The following is a 24,158-nucleotide window of genomic DNA, read 5'->3' on the forward strand; positions in this document are numbered from 1 at the left end:
CCCGCTTCTGCTCCCTTCTTCCTGCGCCACCCCGCCCCCGCCTCCCCGCCCCCAGCCCGGCTGTCGCCCGGGCCCCCAAGGCTGTTCCCAGGGCCCCAGCCTGAGCCGCGCCTCCGCCTCCTCCCCCGCGATCGACGGCGCCAAGGCCCAATCGCTGCCTGAAGCCGGCCCACAAGCCCCGCCCCTTACCCGCCCCCTTCCCCGGGCTCCGGAACCCGCCAATGGGAAAGGCGTTGCGGGGTCGGGGCCTGTCGGTTGCCTAGCAGCAGCGACTGGGCGGGGGCGCCAGGCCGGGGGCGGAGATCCGGGTGCGGCGGGGGCGAGCACGAGGTGGGCGGGGCATCAGGGGGCGGGGCCTGATCGGCTATAAAGGCGGACGCCGGCTGGACGCCGCGCTTTTGGTTTGGCTCTGCGCGCTTCGCGTTGGTAGTCGTTGCCGCGTCCGCAGTCGCAGCTCCTTGCGCCCCCGCTCCGGTCAGTGGTGTAACCGGACCAGCACCATGTCGCTCTCTCGGTCGGAGGAGATGCATAGGCTCACGGAAAATGTCTACAAGGTGAGCTCTGCGCCACCCGCGCGCTCGCGCCCGCCCGGGCGGTCCCTGGGCTTTCGGGGGTCGTCCCGGCGCGGCCGCGGGGACCCAGCACCGGCCCGGCATAAGTTGGCGCGGGCGCCCTCGTCCAGACAGCCCCCTACTGCCCCCGCGCTCCCGGGGGCTGGAGCCCTCGGACCCGAGTGAGGTGGGGGCACGGGCGCGGGCTGCGGTGTCCGGGGTCTGCCGGGGTCCGGGGCCGTGGCTCCTCGTCGCTCTGCGCTCTGTGGTGGTCCCGCCGGGCGCGGTTACGCAAGCCTCGGGCACTTTTTTCTCAACAGGCTTTTCCTTTCCACAACTCCTTCCCGGGCGTCTGTGGACGTGGCCGGGTGGGAGGTCGCGCAGGGGCAGCTTCGATGGGTGGACAGATAATCCGTCATCTTATGTAACCGCGGAGGGAGAAGACTAATTGTGTAGGAGGCTGGCGCGCCCGCCTCTGCTTCTGATGTGTGAGGAGTCGGCTCGCAGCCCCCGGTGCGGAACGCGGGTGTGCCCGCCGGACCCTCGTCGCCCCCGCCCCGGCATGTTTTGCGCCTGTGTGCACGTGGGCAGACACCCGAGTTTCAGTTTCTTAGCATCCATTTTTTCGGTTTGGACCCCCGCCCCCACCAGCACAGACCCAGGCTCCGGTGGCTCAGGGCTGTTCCCGGCAGCATTTCCTCACGGGAGATTCGTTCCTTGGGCGGTCCACGCAGTCCTCTTACAAAACCGTGCTCTGTTTCAAAACTGTGCCTCGGGGTTAAGCGGTGGTCGGGGGCGGGGAGGGGTGGGGGGTTCGGAGTTGGTATTTACGCGGCGGCGGCGGCTGGTTCATGGCGGCGGAGTGGGTTTGCAGCGCGCTGGCAGAGCAACAGTTTCTAATTGTGTTAAACAACTACGCTGTGCCTCTTTAGCCAGCGGCCTGCCAAGCCCTCTTTGCGCGCGGCGGGGGAGGGCGGGGAGAGGCCTCTGGGGGGCCGTTAGCTTTCAGCTGGAGTCCAGCGCGGCTGGAGTCGATCATGGCTGCTAATAAAGGTTTTTAAAGTTGTAGCTAGGTCACCTGGAAGAATCCTGAAGCTGGGTCAGGGTAGACTAAGTCAGTTCTGAAGCCATGTTAGAGGTGCTGGTAAACAGGAGACTGACGAAGAAGCAGCACGTAAAAGGAACAGCTCTTGGGGGTTTTATATTTGTCTCACGTAGAGTCGGTGGCATAGGTTTTTGGTTGTGTTGCTCTGTAAATGCTCTCAGGGGAGGGAGGTTTATTAAATTATTAGTCATTAGTTCTATTTCGACTTGCTCATTATTGCAGGGGGTAGAAGAGAAATGCCTGGCTTGGAGGTTTTTTTCCCCTGTTTTCCCTGCTTCTGCACTGAAACCACCAAACAGGAACTTTAATGGCGAGAACTAGGAGGGAGTGTGTGGCGTGGCTTTGCTCTGGAGAATCCCATGATCAGCCTTAATAAAACACTTAAAACCGAGCAGTCAGGCGTGTTGTTCCAGCTGAGCAGCTTCTGGATGGAGCTATGATTTGTCTGTAGGTCTGAAGGGAAATCTGTCGGCAGGATGGTGGCAGAAAACGGTTAGGATCCCAGCTTTGGGGGGTTGGGGCACACGTTCAACAGGCTAGTTTGCGGTCTGTGCTCGGCGGGTCAGCTGATGACTGAGCTCCCACGGGAAGGTGTGGCTGAGACCAAGGACTTTAACGTTGGACACATCGGAAAGTGGGTGTCCACAGGCTGGGCACCTCACACACTCCTGGCTGGTGACGGCTGCAGAGCCCGTGGGCAGGTCGGTTTGTGGGCGGTGCTCCCCTGCCACTCTGCGACCTGACTGGTGGGTTTTTGGTCCGGTGCTCTTACTGTTTGTGGTTTGTCACTGGGAGCTCGGGTTCTGCAGCAGAGCCAGGACAGGTTGGGCAGCTTCAGCACACTGGCAGGGCAGAGACCAGGCCACCTGAGGCGCAGTCAGGATACAGCCAAAGCCACTGTGTGTGGACCCAGGCCGGTCCGGCTGGTCCTCTGCTCTGTCCAGGGACGCTGCTGCCTCTGTGCCTGGGTTGGCAACTTGTGGGAGAGTGGCTGAGATGTGGCCCTGCTTAGTGTCACCCCAAGCTGCAGCTCAGCTGTTTGTTTTGGCCCCTGTGTCTTATCAGCTGCAGTTCTAAGTGGTGTTTGTCTTGTCAGAGAAGGGAACGGTGGGGACGCTTGTCCTTGGCCTTGCTGATTAAAAATGCGAGACTAAAATGTACAGTTTTGATTCTCTTCCCTGGAAGAAGCTCTAGCGCCGGATTTAATCTCTCTCCCTGTGGCCCGGTTCCCGTGGGAGCTGTGTCCTCGGGGAATTTCATGGAAGATGAAGGGGCGAGAAATGGAATGGTTTCCAGACATCTGCTGAGAGCTCACCCTCAGACCGCGGGTGCAGGGACAGGGACTGAAGCCCTCTGGGGGCTCCCTGGGCTGGGCCCCTCAGGGGATGGGGGTGCAGGCAGCAGAGCCTGGAGCCCAGGACTTGGCTCTCAGGCAGCCCTGGGTAATTGCCTGGGGTGAGGAACAGAGTTGCGGGGTGGGGGTGGGGAGTCTGCTGCTCAGGATTAAGCCCAAATTGCAGCTCTCTTGGGAGAGGCCGCCAAGCATCCCCTTGTGCTGGAGAGAGAGGGCCTTCTTTAACAGCTGACCCTAGACCCCGGCTTCAGGAGAGTGACTGTCAGGTTCGTGTATTTCTCTCAGTCCTGTATCTCAAGAGAAGCCCTGGCTCCAGGCACCCTAATGACCTGGGAGGGGGGCGGCTCTGGCACCTTTTGTAGGAACAGCACCACGGGTCTCCGTCCTGTCCTGAGGATGTGGGAAGGTGGGGGACAGCCTGAGGAGAAGGATGTCTCTGGGAAAGCTTCAGGCATGGCTCTTCAGGGTGTCGTGGGCCTTGGGCCTTGGTCACCAGAGGCCGTCCAGTGGTCCTCACTCTGCAGCTGTGTGGGGAAGCTGGCCTGGCCTTGCGTACCCGCCCTGCGAAGGCTGCTGTGGCCAGCAGGTTCCTGCAGCCGGAGTCGGTCAGGTTTGCCACCATTGGTGCAAGGTGGTGGGCGTCAGCACTGGCAGGAGAGACCCCACCTGGTAGGTGAGAGCCCACTGCTGGCCAGGCCTTGCCCGCCACCCTCCTCCAGGTGGGAGCAGAGGGAAGCACGAGGGCCCAGGTCCTCTACTGCTGACCCTAGACCCCCTTCCACTGCTCAGCAGTCACAGCAAACTGTTGGCCGCCATCAGAAGCCTGGCGCCTAGAGTGGACAGAGCTGCGCCGGCTCCCCATTGGGGATGGTGAAGTGCTGCTCTGACAGGCGCTTCCTTGGCAACAGAAACGCCTGCTGGGGAGCAGCCCTGAGGGCTGTGTGTGTGCATGTGAGTGTGTGCTTGTGTGACCAGGAACATGTGTGCACATGTGTGTATGTGCAGACGTGTGTGAGCTCGAGCACATGCATGCAGGTGCCTGCTGGTATATTCACAAGTCTGTCCAAGTGAGCACGTGTGTGCCTGAGTGCACGCATGTGCGTGCATGTGGTGCTTTGTTTTGCTTTAAAGGTGACTCGAGTGCCGCATTGGGGTAGAATCTTCTCATAAAAAGAGGAGCCTGATGTCCCTGAGTGGACTCAGAGCTGCCCTTCCATGGAGCGCGCTATGTGGTACCCACTCTTTCCACCACCAGCGCAGCAGCAGTACTGCGCCTTCCATCCCTTCTGGAGTAGCCAGGGCAGTTTCTTTGTCGCACTGATCTCTGGGCAACTGGCTTCAGCAGCTGCTTGTGCCCAGGTCACGTCCCTGAGGTTGCTGCTGGACCTTGCCGAAGTTTGCTGATGGTCATGAGGTGGCTTGGTGCCTGGGGTGTGGTGGCTCTGCAGAGTTCCTCACTGGGCCAGGAGTGTTTTGCCTGCGCTGCCATCCCTATTGGTCTCTCCTGGAGAACGTGTCTTTTGTTGGGGAGGCTGCTCGGGACAGACCATGTGCACTTGAGGCTCTGGGTACTGGTCCAGGGCTCTCGGGGCATCAGTGGGGAGGGCCATGGGAGGTGCTGTGGAAGCCGCATGCTTGTTGCCACCTTGTTTTAGGCCAGAGCTCCTTTAGGCCTGAGAGCCAGCAGGTCCGTCCACCTCCCTCCCTCCCTCCCCTCCCTCTTCGGCACAGGTGGTGCTGGCTGGGCTGCCCAGGTTTTGGGGCCTTTCAGGGGAGGACAGGCCATTGAACAGAGGGCCCCGTCCCCTCCGGGCAGGAAGGCAGGCTGGCAGGGAGTCCGAGGCCCTCCTGGCACTCCCCCCCCAGTTTGCAGGTCTGGGTCCTGCTCAGGGGAGCCCTGCACAGGACTGAATGTGTGGCAGGCAGGGCTGGCCTTGTCACTCGGCGGTCCCCACTCAGGCTTGCATGGCCCCCGGGACGGGCGCTGCCTGGGCTGCCCTCCAAGGGCAGGCACACCTGAGCAGTGATCTGGTGGGGGGCTCCCTGGGGCACTGGCTGGCTGGCTCCCGTCCTCCTTCCTCAACCCTCAAGTGCACCGGGCCAGGGGCCACCCCATGAGGCCTTCCTGGCCACTGTGTTCGGGCAGTTTCCCATGAGGCCTCAGAGTGGAGAGGCTGTCCTCATTACGGTGCAGGCCTGTGCCCGCTGAACACGCTGCACCGGCGTGCCCGGTGGGGCTGTCAGCACTCTGCTACTGTCTGCTGCCTGCGGCCGTGGCAATTACAGGCAGGTGTGGACTGTGCCTGCCCTGTACTTCCCCCACCCCCCAGCTCTGATTCATTTGGGCCCTGATTGTGCTGCACAGCTGTGAGATGACTCAAGGGGCCCCAACCAGAGGGTGCAGGGTGCACGAGGGTATGCACCCATTTCCCCCACCAGGTGGGTTCCCAAGGGCTCCAGCCAGCGGGCCTGGGAGGAGGTTGGCACCCAGGCTTCTCTTATTGGAGAAGATCCTTTTGTCCCTACCTGACGTGCTCCCGAGCAACAAGGTGTGGTGACTCAGGACCCACATGGCCCCTGACTGTGGGGACCCTGGCCTGGAAGGGTGGCCAGCACATGTGTGTCAGTGCTTGGGAATGGATGGGCCTCGTTTCTGATTCTGGGGCTCTCGCTTTGCTCACTGTGACCATCTCTGTCGTGAGTCTGCTCTCTTAGCTGTTTGCTCCACAAGCAGTGGCCCAGGACCCCCGCAAGTTCTGAAGGTGGTGCCAGGCTCCTGTCCCCACGCAGAGTTCCTTTTTCTCAGGGCCTGAAGGCAAACCAGGGTGTTAGCCAGAAGCACCTGGTCCTGCCATGTCCTGGGGGCCCAAGGGGTCAGTTGGTGTGAAGGCAGGGCCTGATGGGAGTCCTGTCTCTAAGAGGTGGCCTTGGAAACCTCAGGAGCAGGCAGGGGATCTGCACCTGCGAGTGAGCATGCAGTGGGTGTCAGCAGGACCCCTTTCTGTCTGTCAAGGGGTGGTGGGGTGGCAGGTTGGCCCCTCCAGCTGCCTTTGGCCCCTCCTCCCAACTTTCACTGCAGGAGCCATCCTCTGCCTTGGAGGTCTTGTCTGGTGCTCTGCTCCTGCAGCGAGCACAATGACCAGGATGGCCCCAGGTCCCTGCAGGCTCCCCTTGCAGCTCCAGTGCCTGTCTGGGGCCTGGTGGAGCCAGTCCTGACGCCCTGGGCTGTGAGTTGAGCATCCCGAGGGCCTCCTGAAGACCCTCGGGGCATGTGCGTGAGAGAGGGACCCGCGCCCTTGGGTCACGAGTACCCTGTGCCGTAAGGGGCTGGGAGAGGTTGTACACCGCAAGGAGGAATCAGGGCCAACAGCGGGAACAGCGTGCTTTTTTTCTTGCTTGGGATATTTATTTTCTAGTTATGAAAACAGTTCTTTTAGAATTACTTGGACAGGTTTTTTAAAAGTCATATGTCAAAGGCACATGACATAGGGCTTCCCTGGTGGCACAGTGGTTAAGAATCCGCCTGCCAATGCAGGGGACGCGGGTTCAAGCCCTGGTCCGGGAAGGTCCCACATGCCGCGGAGCAGCTAAGCCCGTGCGCCACAGCTACTGAGCTCGTGCTCTAGAGCCTGTGAGCCACAACTGCTGAAGCCCGCACACGTAGAGCCCATGCTCCTCAACAAGAGAAGGCACTGCAATGAAGAGAAAAAGAAAAAGAGAAAGCCCGCGCCCAGCAACGAAGACCCAATGCAGCCAAAAATAAAATAAATAAAATAAATTAATAAATTAAAAAATAATAAAGACATGAGATTAATTGGTAGAGTTTTCCTAAAACCTCTTCGGATTCAGAGTCTGACTCTTTGGAGCTTTGTTTCAGCTCACAGTCATCAGGGTCAGGGTGTCGCCTGGGCCTCACCTCTGGCCATCCAGGTGTTGGAGAAATGGGGGCTTTCCTGAGCACGGCTGTGGGCTTTTCTTCCAAGCCCTCAAACCCTTGTTCTGCCACTTTCGTTTGCTGGCATTTTGTTTCTTGACCAAAGAAGGTTTCCCCACGACAGCCAGGATCTCTGTTCCTTCTTACTCGCTAAGTGGTCTGTAGATGTAATGTCCCCGCTTGCCCCTGCCCAGCGGTGCCAGGAACAGTCACCAAGCAGCCCTGTGCCGGGTGACGACACACGTGTAACAGGTTGTGAAACGTGCTGGGATTTCACAGGTGTCTGTGCTGTGAAAGAAATCGACATCCTGACGTTGGAATGGGGGTGGGAGCTTTGTGGAGGAGAGGCTGTGCCCCCCACCTCTGGGAGCTAGAATTCCATCCAGCAGGGCGTTTGCATCTCTGGGAGCCAAGCGTGGGCAGAGCTGACCTGCTGAGCCAGAGTGGCCTGGCTGCTTCCAGCGGGGCTATTAAAAGAAGGGGGTGTGGTAGAGCCTGCATTGGTGCTGATGTGCCCCAGGTGGAGGGGACCGGGGGTCCCTCCACACCCACTGCCCCTCTGAACCCACTGTGGGGCAAGTCAAGCCCCTCTGCCCTAGCCAGCACCTTGGCAGAAGCAGTTGTCGTCCACACCTCTATTTATTCCCTCCTGCCCCTCCCACGGAAGGCACATCCTTTGCAATCCAGGAACTAGTGGTTCCCAGGCTGTGGCCAGTCCTGCCCTTGGGGATCCAGGGCCTTGCTGGCCACAGGCAGGGAGGCAGCCAGGGGCTACAGTCAAGCCCCGGCAGGAGACCTGATTTCAGGCTTCTTGCACAGGCCCCCCTGGGCAGGGGACCATGAAGTTGGGTGAAGGGGCTGGACCGTCTCACGCTCTCATTCTGGCTCTGCGCTGTGGGAGGTGCCGTGGCCGCCTGGGCTTTGCAGTTGGCTGGTAATCCTGAATCATCGTGAAGAACCTTCAGTGGGTTGCTCGGTCCAGGCACCATGCTGGGAGTGGTGTGTGTGCCTCATTTATCTCTAAACCTGCTTCACGAGGGGCCCTGGGTGTCCCAGCGGGTGGGGGAGGCTCAGAGCCATGAAGCAGCACATCGCAGCCCGTCCCGGGTGCCCGGCTGAGCCAGAGCCTGCTTGAGCTGGGCCCTGTGGCTTCAATCCTGCTTCTCTGTTTTTCCATTTGGGAGCCCTGAGGGCTTCGGGCGAGGGTTTTTAGCTTCTGTGCCACCGCTTTCTCATTCGTGATTAGCTGGAACCAGAGAACCCTTCCTGGCCGCAGGGAGCATCAGGAAAGTGGTGGCTATGGTTGGTAGCTTTCAGGATGGAAAGTTCTTGGAGGAGCTGGAAGTCCGTGGAGAGGGCAGGGAGGCCCAGCCAAGACCTCTGTTGCTGCCGTCTGATTTCCTGGGTGCTGAGTGGCCTGTGTACCCACCGGCATGACAGCCTCCCCAGCTGGCTCGTCCCACCCGGCGGAGGGCGGCAGGAGGAGAGGCAGCTCCAGAGTGTTCCGGGGCTGTGTCCCTGCTTGCTCATCGAGGCTCCTCGTCCAGCGGGGAGCCCAGCCCTGTGAAACTCGGGTCAGAGCCTTGTCGGGGACAAGGACAGGTCAGCGGCCCTAGAATGTTCTAACCAGTTGAGCAGTAACCAGATGATAAGAGAAGTGATGGTTGGGCCTTCATAGGGCGAGTGGGGATCGGCCCAGCGACTGGGTCTGCTCGGGCAGCCAAACAGAGCGCCACGGGTGCTTGAACAGCAGAGAGGTGTGTCTCATCTGAGGCCTGGAGGCCAGGGTCCAGGTGTGGGCAGGGTGGTTCCTCCTGTGGTCTCTCTCCTGGGCATGTGCAGGCCACCTTCTGCCTGTGTCCTCACATGGTCTTCCCTCTAAGTGTTGTGTCCTGATCTTTTCTTAGAAGGACACCAGTCCTGTGGGAGTGGGGCGCACCCAGATGACCTCGTTTTACCTTGATTGTCTCTGTAAAGACTCCCTGCAAAAACAGTCACCAATGAGGTGCTGGGGTTAGGCCTAACACGTGAATTCTTAGGGGACGAATTCAGTCCCTGACACCCAGCAGCCGTAAGGCCCCCACCTCAAGGTGCAGTGGGCTGGTATGTGGGGGGCCACGTGCCCTGGGGCAGGGCTGAGAAGTCAGGCAGGTGTGGCAGGGCCTGGATGCTGGAAGCCGTCTGCGGCCTTGCAGCGTCCTGCTCCTCTGAAGTCGGGACTGGCCAGATGTGCCTCTGGATAGGAAGGAAGTGGCCGGGCTGGTGGGGCCCGCGTGTGGACCCTGCTGCGCGGCTCCTGGTCTGAGGGGGAGGCTCTCCCAGTGGCACAGACCCCACCCAGCGCTCACTGGCCCCTTCCCCAACCTGAGCCCACTTGTGGCTTCCTGCCCCCAAGACCTATTCCAGGAGGGGTCAGTCGGGTTGGGGGCACCTGAGGATCCAGGTCCTGAGGGAGAGCAGGGGTGGGAGGCGGGTGTCCACAGCCCCAGGAATCGGTGATGGTGCTCGGTCCCTGAACGTGGGCCTCTGGGGCTGTGGGAGCTTGGCTGCCCCTTCCTCACCTTGCATCACCTATGCCCATCCCCTGCAGGGGCCCAGAAAGTTCCCGCCCTCAGATCAGGACCGGGAGAGTTGGCCAGAATTTTGTCTTTTTCCTGGTGTCGCCCACCCCGTGGCTCAGGGCCTCCTGGGCCCCCTGCCTCAGGGCCGTAGGGGTGACGGGAAGGGGTACCCGCCCCCCCCTTGGTCCCTCCTCATGGGAGGCTGCCATGCTCCCTGGTGTCACTCTGGGCTCCATGCCAAAGACATAAGTTGTCACTTTATTCTAATGTTGGCGGCTTCCCCAGAAGCTGGCGGAGGCCGAGAACCAACGTTTCGCTGCAGGGCCGCTTGTCAGCCTCTCACGCCCCGGGGCGACCCTTTGGCCGGGCTGCCAGGCCAGCTGGAGCGCCCCCCGCAGCATGAGGGCCAGCTCGGCTGCCCCCCAGGCCTCTCCTCTGGCTCCCAAAAGAGCCAGCTGTGCTCCCACCGCCTACCCCTCTCTCGGCGGCAGGGGACTGTCCTGGGCAGCATGGGTGCCTTGATTCCTGATGCTGGGTCCTGCTGCAAATGCTCTTTTGTGCACCCTTCTTGAGAGGCTGTGGTGAGCTTGGCCTCTCTGTGCACTGGTGGGACCCCGGCCCTTGTCCCCGCTGGAGGTGGTTGGGCTGAGAACATGCATGCCTGGGGGCGGGGGAGGGGTGCTCTTGTGGTCTGTGGGGGGCTCATGGCCCATGGGGGGCGTCTCATGGAGGACGTGGGGAGGGGGGCCTAGTGCTGTTAAAGTGAAATCAGCCGGAGTTGATCCCTGCTTGGTTTGTTCTGGTTCGTTCGGGGGACTTTTCTGCAGCCACCACCAGCTTTGACTGTCCTGTCCTCACCTCACAGGCCATTTCATTCTGGAAGCTGCTGCGTCCACTCACTTTGTCAAGTGCAGACCCATTGTTATCTTCTCTCTGGCTGTAACCAAGAGAGATCCAGCGCAAGTTCTGCCTCCTCCAGGAAGCCCTCCCAGCACTCACTGAACTCCAGTTGGTTTTCTTCCCTTAAGAATGGTCCCCAGGACAGATGTCCCAGTTAATATAGGGGAGCAGAGGCAGGAGTCATGCAGAGCTGCAGTGTGAGCTGGGCCCTCTGTCCAGAGCCTCAGGTAGTCGGTGCTCCTGTGGAGGGCAGTTACGGCAGGCAAGGACAGCCTCCCTTGAAGGACGGCTGCCACCTTCCCCTGGCAGTGCCTGGACAGTGGCCCCGCGTTGGATGTGGGTTGTTGGCTGCAAAGCTGGCGCCTGCTCTTCCTGCCACAGAGGTGGGATGAGAGGACAGGTGGTCAGGGGTAGTCAGGCACCAGGCCCCCCCCTCAGATGACCAGGTATCCTGGCATCAGCCCTTGCCCTTGCTCTGACGTTGCTGGAACGTGGCTTGTGAGGGAGCCCAGGGCAGGCGGAGTTGCTGTGTGGCACCTGGTCCTGTCCTGCCTGCCTCGGTGACCTGTCCAGAGAGCACTGAGGCCCGTGTGGAGAAAGGGACAAGCTGGGCTGTGCAGCCAGCCTGTAGTCGAAGCCGGGACTGGCTCCACCAGGACCCAGAAGGCTGGCTCTTAGCCTCCCCGAGCCTCTCTCCATCCGTCTGTAAAATGGACAGTGGCGCCCCCCACCAGTCCAGTGAAGATTCGGGGTGATGGGGTGTAAGGCCGCCCCTCCCCAGATGGCAGATAGAGCCCAGCGAGGTCTCATCCCCTGAGTTTGTTATAACAGGCGTCGACTGTGTAGGGAGGATGCAGCCTGGCTTGGCCACGACACGCGTGCACACCCATACATGCACACATACGCACGTGTGCACTGGACGCAGGCAGACACCCCACCCTGCCTTCCTTGACTGCAGGAGGGCAGGAGGGGAAGCAGGAGGCACGTCACTTCCCTGTGTCAGCAGAGAAACTTTGCTCTTTGTTTGTGGCAGCCCTGCCAGGAAAGTGCTGGAGGGGGGCTGTCGCCAGGAACCAGAGCCGTGAGGGATAAATAGAATTCCCGCGCTGGCGAGTGGCAGACCCTGGGCGCGGGCGTGGGAGCAACTGGAGCACAGTCCCTGGACAGAGCCCCCTCTCTCCTTGCGACCCCAAATTGGGGATAGGGGCGTCCTGCTGCCCCTTGTCCTCACTGGCCAGGCAGACCCGTGATCCAGGTCACTCAAAATGGGCGTCACTGTGCAGACGCTGGGCTGCCCAGGAGCCGGCCAGGCAGGAAGGCCTCTGCGCTCACGGCTGCTGGGGTGCTGACACCACCGCCCCTGCAGCCAGGCCCGGCCCCTCCCATCGGCTCCCTGGACATGCAGGGCTGGAGGCCCGGGGTGGGGGTGGGCGGGCCAGCCCTACCGTGGAGATTTGGTTTAAGGCCTGGATTCCTGGGACTGCAGGGGTGGCAGGGACATCCAGTGTGGGGACATCTCGGCAAGAGGGCCACCATGAACCGCGCCTGAGCTTGCAAGAGTCTCCGGCAGAGATCCCTCCTCTCCCTGACCTTTCTGGGGCGCTTGTGTGGTGGGGTGGCAGGGAGCCCTTGTGGCAGCCCAGCTTCCTGAGGGCACCTCGTAGGTACTGAGCCAACCAAGGAGTGATAGAAGGTGCTGAGCGCAGTGCTTGGCCCACGCCCCCTGCAAGGGGGTCGCACACACAGTCGCCACGTGCCACGGCATGGCGTTTGAAGGGATTTGGTTTCATCTGCGTAGCACAGGTGTCAAGTTTGGAGAAGGTGCTGGTCACTGCCCACGTTGTCGGGTCTCTGTCCCGGCTGCGGAAAAGCGGTCTCAGGATGCAGAGCCTCTCCCAGGCCCTTGAGTTTCACGACAGGCGTTTCACGACAGAGGTGTGTGCGGGGAGGCCACCCTCCTGGCCTGGCCTTCGTTTGCACACACCCTTTGGCGTCGATAAGGAAATGCATTCCCTTCCCTTTGGGAAGTAAACAGGTCTCCCTCTTCCCGCCCTCCGTGGGAGGACGTCTTGGGGTTTGCATCTCAGTTCCCTCCATTGCTCCAGTAAAGAGTCCCATGGAAAGACACCGTCGTTCCATCACTTCTGAAAAAGTATCATGGGGTGGGTAATGTGTAGCAGAGCCCCACGGCCTCCTCGCCATGGCAACCATGCCTCTGTTGGCTTCCGGCTTCCCCTCCCAGGGCCCCCTGGTGCGTGGAGGGGCTGCGCAGGCCGCTGGTTAGGGGAGCGCTCACTTGCAGTGGGCGTGGCAGGGCCCCACTCCAGGCTTCTGATGGTGGGTTTGGGCCCATCATGGGCCTAGCACGGCCCCCTGGGTCCAAATGCCTCTGCCTGAGCCCTAGGATGGCAGTGGACTCAGGCTCTGAGAGGCCCCCAGTGTCGGGGGCCCCCTCCCACAGAGAAATCCCCTGCAGAGAGGATCCCCCACCAGAGGGGCTAGGCCCTTTTTGGGCCACCAGGGTCCCTCCTGACAAGGTCGTCTTGGACCTGGCTGGTCTCCGGTGGTCGCGGTTCTAGGAGATCGGTGACCTGGAGGTGGATGGGAGCCCGCTCTCTGGCCAGGGCAGCATCTGTGAGGAGCAGGGAGGAAGAATGGCTTTTGGCCAGGGAAGGAGGGCCCCCCTGGGACACCAGCCCCACAGCATTTATGCCTCTGCCACTGCCTCCAGGCAGGCGAGTCAGCGGCACCTGTGTGACCCGGCAGTGCCCTGGCCAGGTGTCCTGGCCGACACCCCAGCACCCCTCCTGCCCTGCCCCTCGCTCCCACATTCCTCGTGCCTGAGCTCAGCAGCTGTGCTAAGGAAGCGAAACCTGGCGGCTGTCCCCGTGTGTCACTGGGCGGCCGTGGGTGGGCTGCCGAGGTGACCCTCTTTGTTGGCCTGGGTGGCTGCTGGCCTATTTCCTGCTGTCATTGAGGATGTTTGGGGCTCTAGGGAGGGAGCTGTGGAGCTTCCTCTCCTGCCCCCGGGATGGGTGGGGGCTGCAGTCCTAGAGCTCTGCAGCCCAGGTCTGCCCTCACATATTCCCACCCCAGGGCCTTTTTCAGCCCTGTGCCCATCGCTGCAGCGAGAAATGCATCTTACACTGAAATGCTGTACACACGCGCGAGCACATGCACAGATGTGCATGTGCATGTCTGGAACACCAGAATCGGGGACAGAAGCCACCCTTATTGGGTCTATACCCTGCTTTCGGTCCATTTCCTTTGAGCAGACACATGCGCCCTCCAGTGCTTTTCTGCCCCGACACAGATCTGGGTGGCACTGAGCAGCGAGGCTGAGGGCTCAGCCAGCCTGTGCATGTACCCTTGGCAGACAGCCCCACACTGAATTCCCCTCCGCGCCCTGCCCGGACGCCAGTCCCTCGTCTGCTGCCTGTTACGTGACATCCCTGCCCTGACTGCTGGGCACTCCTCAGACTGGATGCATCCAGACTTGGGTTCCCCCCTGCAGAGTCGTCCCCAGACCACTGAGCTTTGTACTGCCCCCTGACCCCATCCCACATTGCAGTGGAGCCAGCTCTCTGATCCACCTTCACATCTTAGGTTTCTGTGCAGCTCTGAGGGGTCTCCCGCGTCTGTGCGGTCTCAGCTACAACCTGGGCTCCCTGGAGCAGTCAGGGGTACATTTCCTTTTGAAATGTAGTTGGATCGACCCTCGGCTTCCTGTCAGGGAAAGCAGGTGTCCCTGCCACGGGCTGCGAGGCAGTAGGTTTGGGCCATTAACTGCACACTTCCTGCCTCTTCTTACCTCCCGCCACCCTTTACCCTGCTCCTGGCATCCTGTCCCTGACACCAGCAGGCCCTGGCCTTGGGGCCTTTGCATGCCCCTGCCTGCAGCCCTCCTCTCTCGACGACATGCTTCTCTCCCCTGCTGTCCCCTGAGCCGTGTCCTGCTGTCTCGTTCTCCAGGTACGGGGTCCTGCCCGGTGTGTGAGGTGGGCCTGCCTTCCCTCTCGGGACTTTGTCCCATGGGGTCACTGCTGCGTCCCCCTGTGTGCCTCAGCCCCGGTGCAGCACGTGGCAGGTGCCCTCACCTTTGTTGTGTCCAGAAAGGAAGGTGCACCTGCTCTCTGGACTCAGGCATGTGTCAGGTGTATCTGCTTCCCAGGTTCCCTGCACGGCGTAGAGCAGGTGGGCACCCAGCCCCGGATGTTAGGAGGTGGTGGCTCAGGCTCGGGGTCTCATCACCCTTGGGCACAGGTCTCTGTTCCTCTTTGTGCTGACACTCCAGGCTGCTCCTCAGGGTGGGCGACAGAAGTAGTGGGTTTTTCTGGAGCCCAGATCCCACAGCCCTTCTTGGAATCCATTGTCGGTCCTGCTGGCTGAGGGCCCGGAACAGGGATAGAAGGGTGTTACCTGGGGCCGGGGCTGCCTTTGGCCTGTTGGCCGGGATGGGGCGGGCACTGCCTCTGTTCATGCAGAAGCACCTGGGGCTCTGCGGTCTGCCCACGGGGCCAGGCAACTTTCCCTCCCTGGTGACGTTTCTCTCTTACCCTGCGGAAAGATCAGACACATATCACGATAATTGACCCGAAGATGTAGGATGTGGCCGAGGTGGGGTTCTCCTTAGAAGCTCCTTGCAGTGTTCTCGCTGGCTGGGGTTGGCACCCAACCATCAGGGTACATTACCCAGTAGCGCTCACGTTTGGCTGTTGTTTGTGTGTGCCTGTTTTTATGCCTTGTAATTAAAACATTTATTTGGCCTTCGCAGTGAAAATCTAATTTCTTCAGTCTAAGGACTAGTGGTATTGGCACCAAGACTTGAGTCCATCAGGCGAGCGGATCCAGAGCCTGCTGGATTATTCATCGTGTGGTGTTTGCAGTCAGGCTGTGCATTGCTCTAATCAGAGCTGACGTTTCGTAATTGATGTGTTGAATGAAGATCGTGGTGGGAGGGGGCTCCAGGCAGCGATGAACCCTTTGTGTGTGGCCTGCGGAGGGACCTTCCTCGCTGACTCAGCCCTGCCAGACGGGGTAATGGCACCTCAGCGCAGCATATCTGAGCGCCGGATGTATGTCGGGTACTGCCCCACGTGTCACACGCATGCTCACTTGTTTAATCTGCAAGGCCCCTATGGAGCAGGTTCTGTTCTTTCCCCCATCGTACAGGTGTCAAAACTGAGGCTTGGGAAGGTCATTTGCCCAAGGACATTCAACAGGGGCAGAGCTGGGATTTGGACCCGGGGCCCGGCCATCTCTTCATGGTCTTGACCCCGCATGTGATGCTTGTGGGATTTTCCCCTCGCCGTTCAGGCCCCCAAGCCGCCGGGTGCCTTGCCTCTGATGCCGTTCCCTGCTCTCTTCCAGACCATCATGGAGCAGTTCAACCCCAGCCTGCGGAACTTCATCGCCATGGGCAAGAACTACGAGAAGGCGCTGGCAGGTGAGGCTGACGTCCCTGGCCCGCGGGTGCGAGTGAGGACATCTCAGTAGGTGGACAGCTCCTGGGGCCTGATTAGGGAGGGACTGCGGTATTTCCAGAAGCACACCGTGGCAGAGTGAAGGTGTAGGTGCTGCACCACGGAGGGCCATGATGTTTAGCGCACACTGTGGACATGGGGCCAAAAGTGGCAGGATGGTTCCAACCCTGGAGCTGGAGGGATCGGCCTGCACATTTCAGGCCGATGGTGGTTCCTTTCCTGAAAGCATCACCCAAGGACATCTTACCCCCGGGGGTTTTCTCTCAGAGTGACGTAACTTCATTCCCAGCTGCCCAGCGTCGATGGCCTAGGGTGAATCCGTCAAGGCCCGGCCTGGGGTCTCCCACTCACGTGCCCCAGCCCTTGGACATGAGGCACAGGCCTCCTTCCAGGCTCCTCCACCCCCACCTGGGCCCCCAACAAAGTTCTGTGGAGGGGGGGCCTGGAGGTGTCCTCCCTTCCCCATCTTCCTGGACTGCCCCAAAGGACAGAGCCCCTCAGCTGCCCTCGGCCGCCCCAAGGCCAGGCCTGGGCCCGCTAGGCTTTCCTTTCATCTCTTTGAAGGAGCCCACCCTGCCCGGCAGCAGACGCGCTCCAGCTGCTGGGGTGCGGAGCCCGCACGCACTTCCAGACTGCAGAGCAAATTGCGTGTGCTTAATTGAAAACTACCTAAATAAAATGTGATCAAGTGTCCAGTAATAAGTCCCTAACTGGGTTCTGGAGAAAACGGATTAGAAATAGTAATTATGCTGCTGGCGGGTGCTCCCCATGGTCCTGCTCCAGAGGCGCCCTCGTCCTCCTTCCAGCGTGAAGGGCAGCTGGGGGGGCTCTTCTGATGAAGGAGTTTGTGGGCACACCCGGGGTCTTGAAGGGTCTCCGAGTTCTTGGAGGAAGCTCCATCCCAGGCAGCGGGCAGCGGGCACCAGGTGTGGTCCCAGGAAGTCAGCAGGCCCGGCGCTTCCCGTGCCAGTCCCTTGCGAAGTCAGGTTAGAGCAGAAGTTGCCCTGGGAAGTGGTGTGAGTCCCCCGGCTCCGTCCCGGTGGTGCTGCCTTTAGCCCACTTTGAGCGTGTGACTCACTCCCATTTACTTGCTCTCTCTGAGACCACAGACGGGGACAGAGTCCTCAACCCAGGTTGGCTGGGGGGGTCTTCCTGCCGACCTACTTTGCAAGTCTCCTGCCTGGGGTTGGTGTTTGTCTCGTCAAGACACCAGGCCTTGTGGTCAGGGTGGCACACTGCGATTTGACTTGAAAAGCTCTGGACCCAAGCGGTACACTGTGCTCTTACACAGAGAAGGAGCTCTCAGGATTGGAACGAGAGAACATCAACAAGAAACGGGCTTAGGTCCTGCCGGGGCTGGAGCCTGCTGGGCACAGGGGAGGCGGCTGACTGCCAGGCAGGCAGGATCGCCGAGTAGGTGCTGCGGGTGTTGCTACTTCCCAGCGAGGGAAGTGACTGCCCCTTCCTCTTCTCTCAGGTGTGACGTATGCTGCCAAAGGCTATTTCGATGCCCTGGTGAAGATGGGCGAGCTGGCTAGCGAGAGCCAGGGCTCCAAAGAACTCGGTAAGACCCCTAAATGTGGCAGAGACCCCGGAAGTCCCTGAAGTCGTTGGATGTCCCCATGCCGATCTGGGACCCCGCCCTGTCCTGTGTCTGGTCCTTTGATTTGGGATCAAGTTTTCCCTGTCCAACAAGGGAAGACTTCCTAAAATGGCAGTTCCCTTGGAGCTGGCGAGGGCTGTGGGGCACACACCCTGCTGAGAATGGGGCGCACCGGGTGGCTCCAGGTCCCCTGAGAAGCACGGTGTGGGGATGAGGAGACAGGCAGATCCACGTTTACGGGGGTGTTTGTGGCAAAACTTGAATGGTCGGCATAGGGGAGCCATGTGAAAAGTTGGACTCAGATGATGGTCTTTAATGGTGTGGGGAAAGGTTCTTGGTATAAAAATGAGCCAAAAAGGAAAAAAAAAAATGAGCAAAAAAGGATGCAAACCCATAGCATGGTGTGACCAGATTTTGTAAAAATACCCTGGGGGCCGTTTGTCTCATAATACAGGAGGAGACCCCAGAAGCTCAACAGGTAGAATTCCTGGGATGGGTTATCTTCTTTATGCTTTTACTGGGTTTTGCACATTTCCAGCATGAGCTCACGTTACTTTTATAGTCGGGGCACACAGTGTGAAATGGCAAGAGCTGTGGGCTCCCTTGGAGAGGCTCTCGGTTGTTGGCAGGTTGGAGGGTGTTTGTTTTCTCTGTGTGTCCATTAATTCCAGCTCCCAGAGGTGCCTCTGTCTTATCTACGGTGCGGCCTTTAGCAGAGGCTGCCCGCTCTCGCCCGCAGCACCGCCCTTCAAACTGTTCACACCGCCCTACCCCGTAAGTCAGGCCTGCCCACTGCCGGGCTTTGTGGTGCCCTCTGCTGCTCCCTGTTTGAGGACACGGTGGCCCAGCTGGCCCTGCCGTCCCGGCCCTGGGTCCACACCTTCCCCAGCAGGCCTGCCAGGTGTGTGTGCTGTGTGTCGTGACTGCCAGCCCGGCAGAGCAACAGTGGCGTCCGGGTTTTCCTGAGAACAGAGAACAGTGTAAAAGCCAGACACAACTATGGGACCTTCCTGGGCTGGGAGCAGGGGCAGGCGACCATGTGCAGGCGAGGCTGGGCGGAATGAGTGACCAGGACTGGACTCCTCATGTGGGCTGGGCTCTGCTCACCTGGATGTGGGCCTTTCTTCAGTGTCTACAGAGCTGGCTGGTGTCCGGCTCTGTGGCTCTAGAGGGAAACCTGCTGGCCTCTTGGGGATGCTCAGCTGACCTGCCCTGGGCAGCCCCGTGAGGACATGGAGGCCGGGGTGCTGTGGTCAGGCCTGCGGGCTCGGCCTGGCTGGTGACGTGCTGGATGTTTGGGCAGATGGAGGCCTGGACCCCTTTGTGATCAGCGATGGCCGTGAACCAACCGACTCTGAGCTCAGAGGCCACGCATGGGCCCCGCCCAGCACTCCTGGGCATCCCGGCTGCGACTCCTGCAGCCACTGTCTGGACCCCTTGGAAGAAAGTTGGGTGTTGTGTGTGATCCTGTGTGTTTATACACGGCTCCTGTCTGTGAAAGGGGCGCTTTCCTATCGTGGTTAATCGTGGTGGCCTTCTCCCCGCAGTCACACACACGTGTGGAAGGGGAGGGTCTGTCCACGGGGAGATCGGGTCCCACGTGGCCCCATAGTGAGGGTGGGCATGTGCGAAACCGCAGTGAGATTCCCGTGGGCAGAGTCCTTGGGAGTTGTTGCTACAGCAGGACAGCAGGCAGACTTCTGCTGTGGAGTCCGCACATGGAAGGGGCGGGCGGGGGGTTGGAACATCCCTCTACCCACCACTCTAGGAGCTGTCTGGGCTCCGGCCTGAATCAGGGAGCTTCTGGTTTACTTGTGGGTTTTTGAACTCTCTCCAGGGGCTTTTGGGGCTTTGTGCATCTGCGGAGGTGGCTGGTGAGGACTCTGTTTCCTCTACTCCCAACGGTTCTGACACCAGATGTGGGTTTTCCTGCACCAGCCAGCCCTCCAGTTTCTGAGGACCCCAGCTGGGCGTCCCATAGTTCAGCTCACTTCTGACACCATCTACCCAGGGTCAGTGCAGACCCACAGGGTGAGGGCCCCATCCCGAGGGACTGCCCCCCACCCCATAGGCTGGCACAAGTCATGGGTCCCCAGTTCACCACAACTCTGTCCAATTTGGCTACAAATCGGTTTCCCGCCACTCCCTCCTCAGACCTGGTAGTTTGCTGGAGCGGCTCACGGGACTCGGGGAGGCTTACTTCAGAGTCCCAGTTTGTTGTAAAGGGTATAACGAAGGACCCAGGTGAACGGCCGGAGGAAGGGCTGCACAGGGCAAGGTCTGGGAGGGTGCCGAGCGCAGGAGCTTCTGTCCGCGTGGAGTCGGGGTGCCCCACCCTCCCAGTCCATGGCTGTGTCCATCACCCTGGAAGGTCTCTGAACGCAGTGGTTTAAGGGTTTCCAGGCATGAACGATTGTTGGCTCCGTCTCCAGCCCCTCTCCCAGAGGATGGGGGTGGGGCCCAAAGGGCCACTTCTAGCCCTGGCTCGGTCTTTCTGGTGACCACCCCCATCCAGGAGCCCACCCAGAGTTGCCTCATTAGAACAAAGGATGCTGCTATCACCAGGAGATAACAAGGGATTAGGAGCTCTGTACCAGGAACGGGGGCAGAGACCAGTGTGCCTTTCTTCTCAGGTCACTGTCAGCCCTGCTCTGGGAACTGAATTTTTTCTTTTGGCGACAGCTTTACTGAGATGTAATTCACACGCCATACAACTCAGCACTGAAAGTGTACAATTCACTGGTTTCTGATGTATTCACAGAGTTGTGCAACCATCACCATATCTAGTTCCCAAACTTTTCCTCACCCGCAAAATGTAAGCCGTCCCCATTAGCAGTCCCTCCCCCTCCCCCAGCCCCTGGAAGCCACTGATCTGCTCTCTGTGTCTGTGGCTTTACCTGCTCTGGACGTTTCGTATGGATGGAAGCGTGCACTGACCCATTGTGACCGTTTGTGTCCAGCTTCTTTCAGTTAACATGTGTCTTCGAGGTGCATCCACGTTGTAGCGTGTCGGCTCCATTCTTTTTATAGCTGAATAATATTCCACTGTGTGGATTCCATTCCCCAGTTGATGAACATCTGGGCTGTTTCCATGTTTTGACCAGTTTCCATAGCGCTGGTGTCAGCAGTCGGCACAAGTGTCTGTGTGGACACTTCACGCATGCCTGGGAGGGGAGCGACTGAGCCCCACGGCTGGAGTTGAATTTATATGAAAGCAGCACCCACCCTGGCTTAAAAATAAGTCTCCCTGCCCCCCACGCGCCGAGGCCCTCTTCTCAGCCCTGCATGTCGTCTGCCTGTGTTTGCTTCCATACATGTAAACAGGCAGGTGTGTGCTGCTGTTTTTCATGTTTGTTTGTTTTTTTTAATTTTTCGGCTATGCCGTGCGGCATGCGGGATCTTAGTTCCCCGACCAGGGAGCAAACCCGCACCCCGTGCGGTGGAAGCACGGAGTCTTAACCACTGGACCGCCAGGGAAGTCCCTGTGCTGTTCTTTTTAATTTTGGACATTATTTAATTAATGTTTTTCTAGGAGATTTGGATTTAGCATTTTTATACCACTTCTCACCCCACCCAATAGAACGATGACAACTTTTGCTTAAATCGGTGTCCAGTATAGCCTTTGTGCGGTGCTGGCGGGAATACTCAGCTCAGACAGAGCAGTCTGACTGCAGTGCAGCAGACTGCACGTCTGAAGTGGAAGCATGATGAGATGGACATGCGTGCACACCTGCCTAGGTAGTACACACCTGCCCAGCTAGCAAATGGCCCTGTCACCCCCAGCATTTCCTGGGGCCCCCCAGAAAACCTCGTGCCTTTCTCCCTCCGTGCCCCCCACCCCTTGCCAGGCAACCACTGCTGTGTATTCTGCCCTGAGACTCGGTGTGCATTTGCTCAAGTTTTGTGTAAATGGACTCGAGTAGTGTGTGCTGTGCTCTCTCTTGGTCTGGCCTCTTTTATCTCATGATTGTTTTGAAAGTCATCCCAATGTTCCACGTACCTCCAGACCATCCTGCCTTCGTGGCAAGTAGTTTCCGCTGCGTGGAGGTGACCCGTGGTTTATACATTCTTCCGTTGATGGACATTTGGGTTGTTTCCAGTTTGGGGCATTTCCATGTCTGCATTTCTCTAACGAAGTAACGACATCGAGCATCTTTTCACATAGTGTTTGCTGTTTGTTTATCTTCTTTGGTGAAATGTCTCTTCAGATCTTTGTCTCCCTTTTTTCAGTTGGGTTTTTGTCTTATAATTGAGTTGTAAAAGTTCTCTGTGGGGGACTTCCCTGGTGGCGCAGTGGATAAGAACCCACCTGCCAATGCAGGGGACATGGGGTCAATCCCCAGTCCAGGAAGATTCCCACATGCCGCAGAGCAACTAAGCCCATGTGCCACAACTACTGAGCCTGAGCTCTAGAGCTAGAGCCCATGCTCCGCAACAAGAGAAGCCACTGCAACGAGAAGCCCGTGCACCGCAACGAAGAATAGCCTCTGCTCGCCACAACTAGACAAAGTCTGTGCGTAGCAACAAAGACCCAACATAGTCAAAAATAAATAAAATTAAATCTTATATAAAAAAAAAGTTATCTGTGTATTCTAGGTTGAAGTGCTCTCTCAGATACATACTTTGCAGATATTTTCTCCCAGACTGGCCTTTCATTCTTGTCACAGTAGTTTATTTATTTGTTTGGCCGTACCACATGGCATGTGGGATCTTAGTTCCCCAACCAGAGATCGTACCCCCTGCAGTGGAAGCGTGGAGTCTTAACCACTGGACCGCCAGGGAAACCCCTGTCACAGTGGCTTTAGAACAGAAATATTTAATTTTAATGAAGTCCAGTTGAGTGATATTTTTTCTTGAACTGTGGTCCATAGGTTTTTGTTACTATTTTGACAACTTTGTTTTTGCTGGAGTTAATAATTGCTTCCCTTCATTTGCATAGTCGTCAGTTTGCGATCATTAACTCGCTCCCAAACCCAAGACCGTGCTCTGGGACTCCTCCCTGCCGGCCGCAGTCCCGTTGATCTGGCTGCTTCTTCCCCTCTTGGAACTTGCCTCCCGGAGCCCCGACCTGCTCTGATACCCTGGGCCGGTGGCTGGGCCATGCATGGGACACCCCTTCTCCAGTCTGGGACCATGTTTTCTGGGTCGTGGGTCCTGTTTTACTCCCTCAATTAGGGAGATCATCCTTCCTTTTAATGGTTCCTTAGCGGGAAGAGGGGAAATAACGTTTCTGAGCCCATGTCTGTCTGCGGGTGTTTCTCTACCTCGCACTGATGGCTTAGAATTCCAGGTGGGAGACCGCCTTCCCTCGGGGTCCTCACCCCCGTCCTCTGACTTCTGGTGTTGCAGTCTTCACTGTCGTTTTGGCTGATTTTTTTTTTTTTTTTAACCGTGAGTTTTTTGTTTTTCCCTCCTGGAAGCTTTTGAGATCTTTGTCCTTGGTTGGCTGTTGTGAAATTTCCAGACGTAGCTCCAGTGTGTATGTTGGGGGAGGGCCCAAGGGGGCCTGGAGAACAAAGCATCCCAAGGGTGGGTGTGGTGTGTGGCCTCCCGGGCCACAGGAGGGGGCAGGGGTTAAGCTGCAACTCCGACCTTGGGTGAGGCCAGCAAGGGCACCAGGAGGGGCGGAGGACAAGAGCAAGGGTATGTCCACAAGTGCAAGGTGGACAAAAACGAGGCATTCTGGCAGAAATGGGAAAGTCTGGAGAGGAGGGAGGGGGGCGAGGCTGGGGGAAGGGGGCAGGGCCTGGCAGGAGCTGGGGCTTCTGGCCGTGGGAAGCTGGGTTTGTGCAGCCTGCTTGTTGTACCCGCATTCCGATCCGCCTGTTGCCTGCAGTAGCGGGTGTTGCGTTTTCACTGCTGTAGAATATTCCGTGAACACGTGATGAACACAGTGTATTTCTCTGTCTTCTCGATCGGCGCTTGGGTTACTCCCGGTGGGGGTGGGTTTGCTGCTCTGAACGAGCTAGTCCTCAGGACCATGATGCCAAGCCCACCGTGGGGTGACCTCCACGTGGTTCCACAGCAGCCGCTGCCCCGGGGCTCACCGGTGTGACGCCACGGGGCTCTCCCTTCTGGCCCTGCTGTCCTCCCACATGACCGGTGTGTGAGGGTTCGCGTTGCTCCTGTCTGAGTGAGGCTGGGCACCGCTGCCTTCTATTCCCGTGCCCTCGTGTCCCCCTCTGTGTGGGCGAGTCCCACCCGGCAGGCCACCCAAACCCCAGGCGCCGAGGCAGCAGCTCTGGTCCACCTGGTGCTGGAGGGGAGGGGAAAACCAAACCGGGACCAGCATCTCGGATACCAGCAGGACAATTGTTTCCGCTTTGTTGTAACTTGGTGCGTGCTGGGTGCCGGTGTACCAGGGGCCAATGACCCAGCCCAGGGGGGATGCCCGTCCTGGGGCTGCCCTGCAGTGACCTGCTGAGAAAGCTGAGGGCTTCCAGGTCCTTCTGAGCTTTGAGGCCCTGGTAGAAGTGGCAGAAATTTCAAATTGGGGACCTTTGCTCTTGGCTGGAGTGTGGTGGGGATTGGGGTTTGGTGGTGCACTTTGGCCACTGTCCTCATGGAACAATGTCACTGGGTCACTTGCTAGGAAACGTTTTCTTCTCAGTTTCTTGGTCTCGTTAGCTCTGCCTGTGGCCCTGGGCATCTGTATGAGCTCCCCCTC

General features: G+C 59.1%; 1 protein-coding gene across 6 annotated transcripts in view; it reads left to right on the plus strand.

Annotated features, from left to right (window-relative positions):
• Positions 1 to 398: 398 nt before the first annotated feature.
• The window catches only part of BAIAP2 (BAR/IMD domain containing adaptor protein 2), a 71,346-nt gene continuing 47,586 nt past the window's right edge, over positions 399 to 24,158 (plus strand). For all 6 annotated transcript variants that reach the window (XM_027080961.1, XM_027080963.1, XM_027080959.1 and 3 more), the window contains exons 1-3: positions 399 to 554; positions 15,776 to 15,851; positions 17,366 to 17,452. In XM_027080961.1, the coding sequence (XP_026936762.1) occupies positions 501 to 554; positions 15,776 to 15,851; positions 17,366 to 17,452 (217 nt within the window). In that variant the 5' untranslated portion in view covers positions 399 to 500. The remainder of the gene's footprint in view (positions 555 to 15,775; positions 15,852 to 17,365; positions 17,453 to 24,158) is intronic.

The sequence above is a fragment of the Aethalodelphis obliquidens genome, unplaced genomic scaffold, assembly GCF_003676395.1.
Source record: "Aethalodelphis obliquidens isolate GAN/ISIS:26980383/991018 unplaced genomic scaffold, ASM367639v1 scaffold44, whole genome shotgun sequence".
In the NCBI taxonomy this organism is placed as follows: domain Eukaryota; kingdom Metazoa; phylum Chordata; class Mammalia; order Artiodactyla; family Delphinidae; genus Aethalodelphis; species Aethalodelphis obliquidens.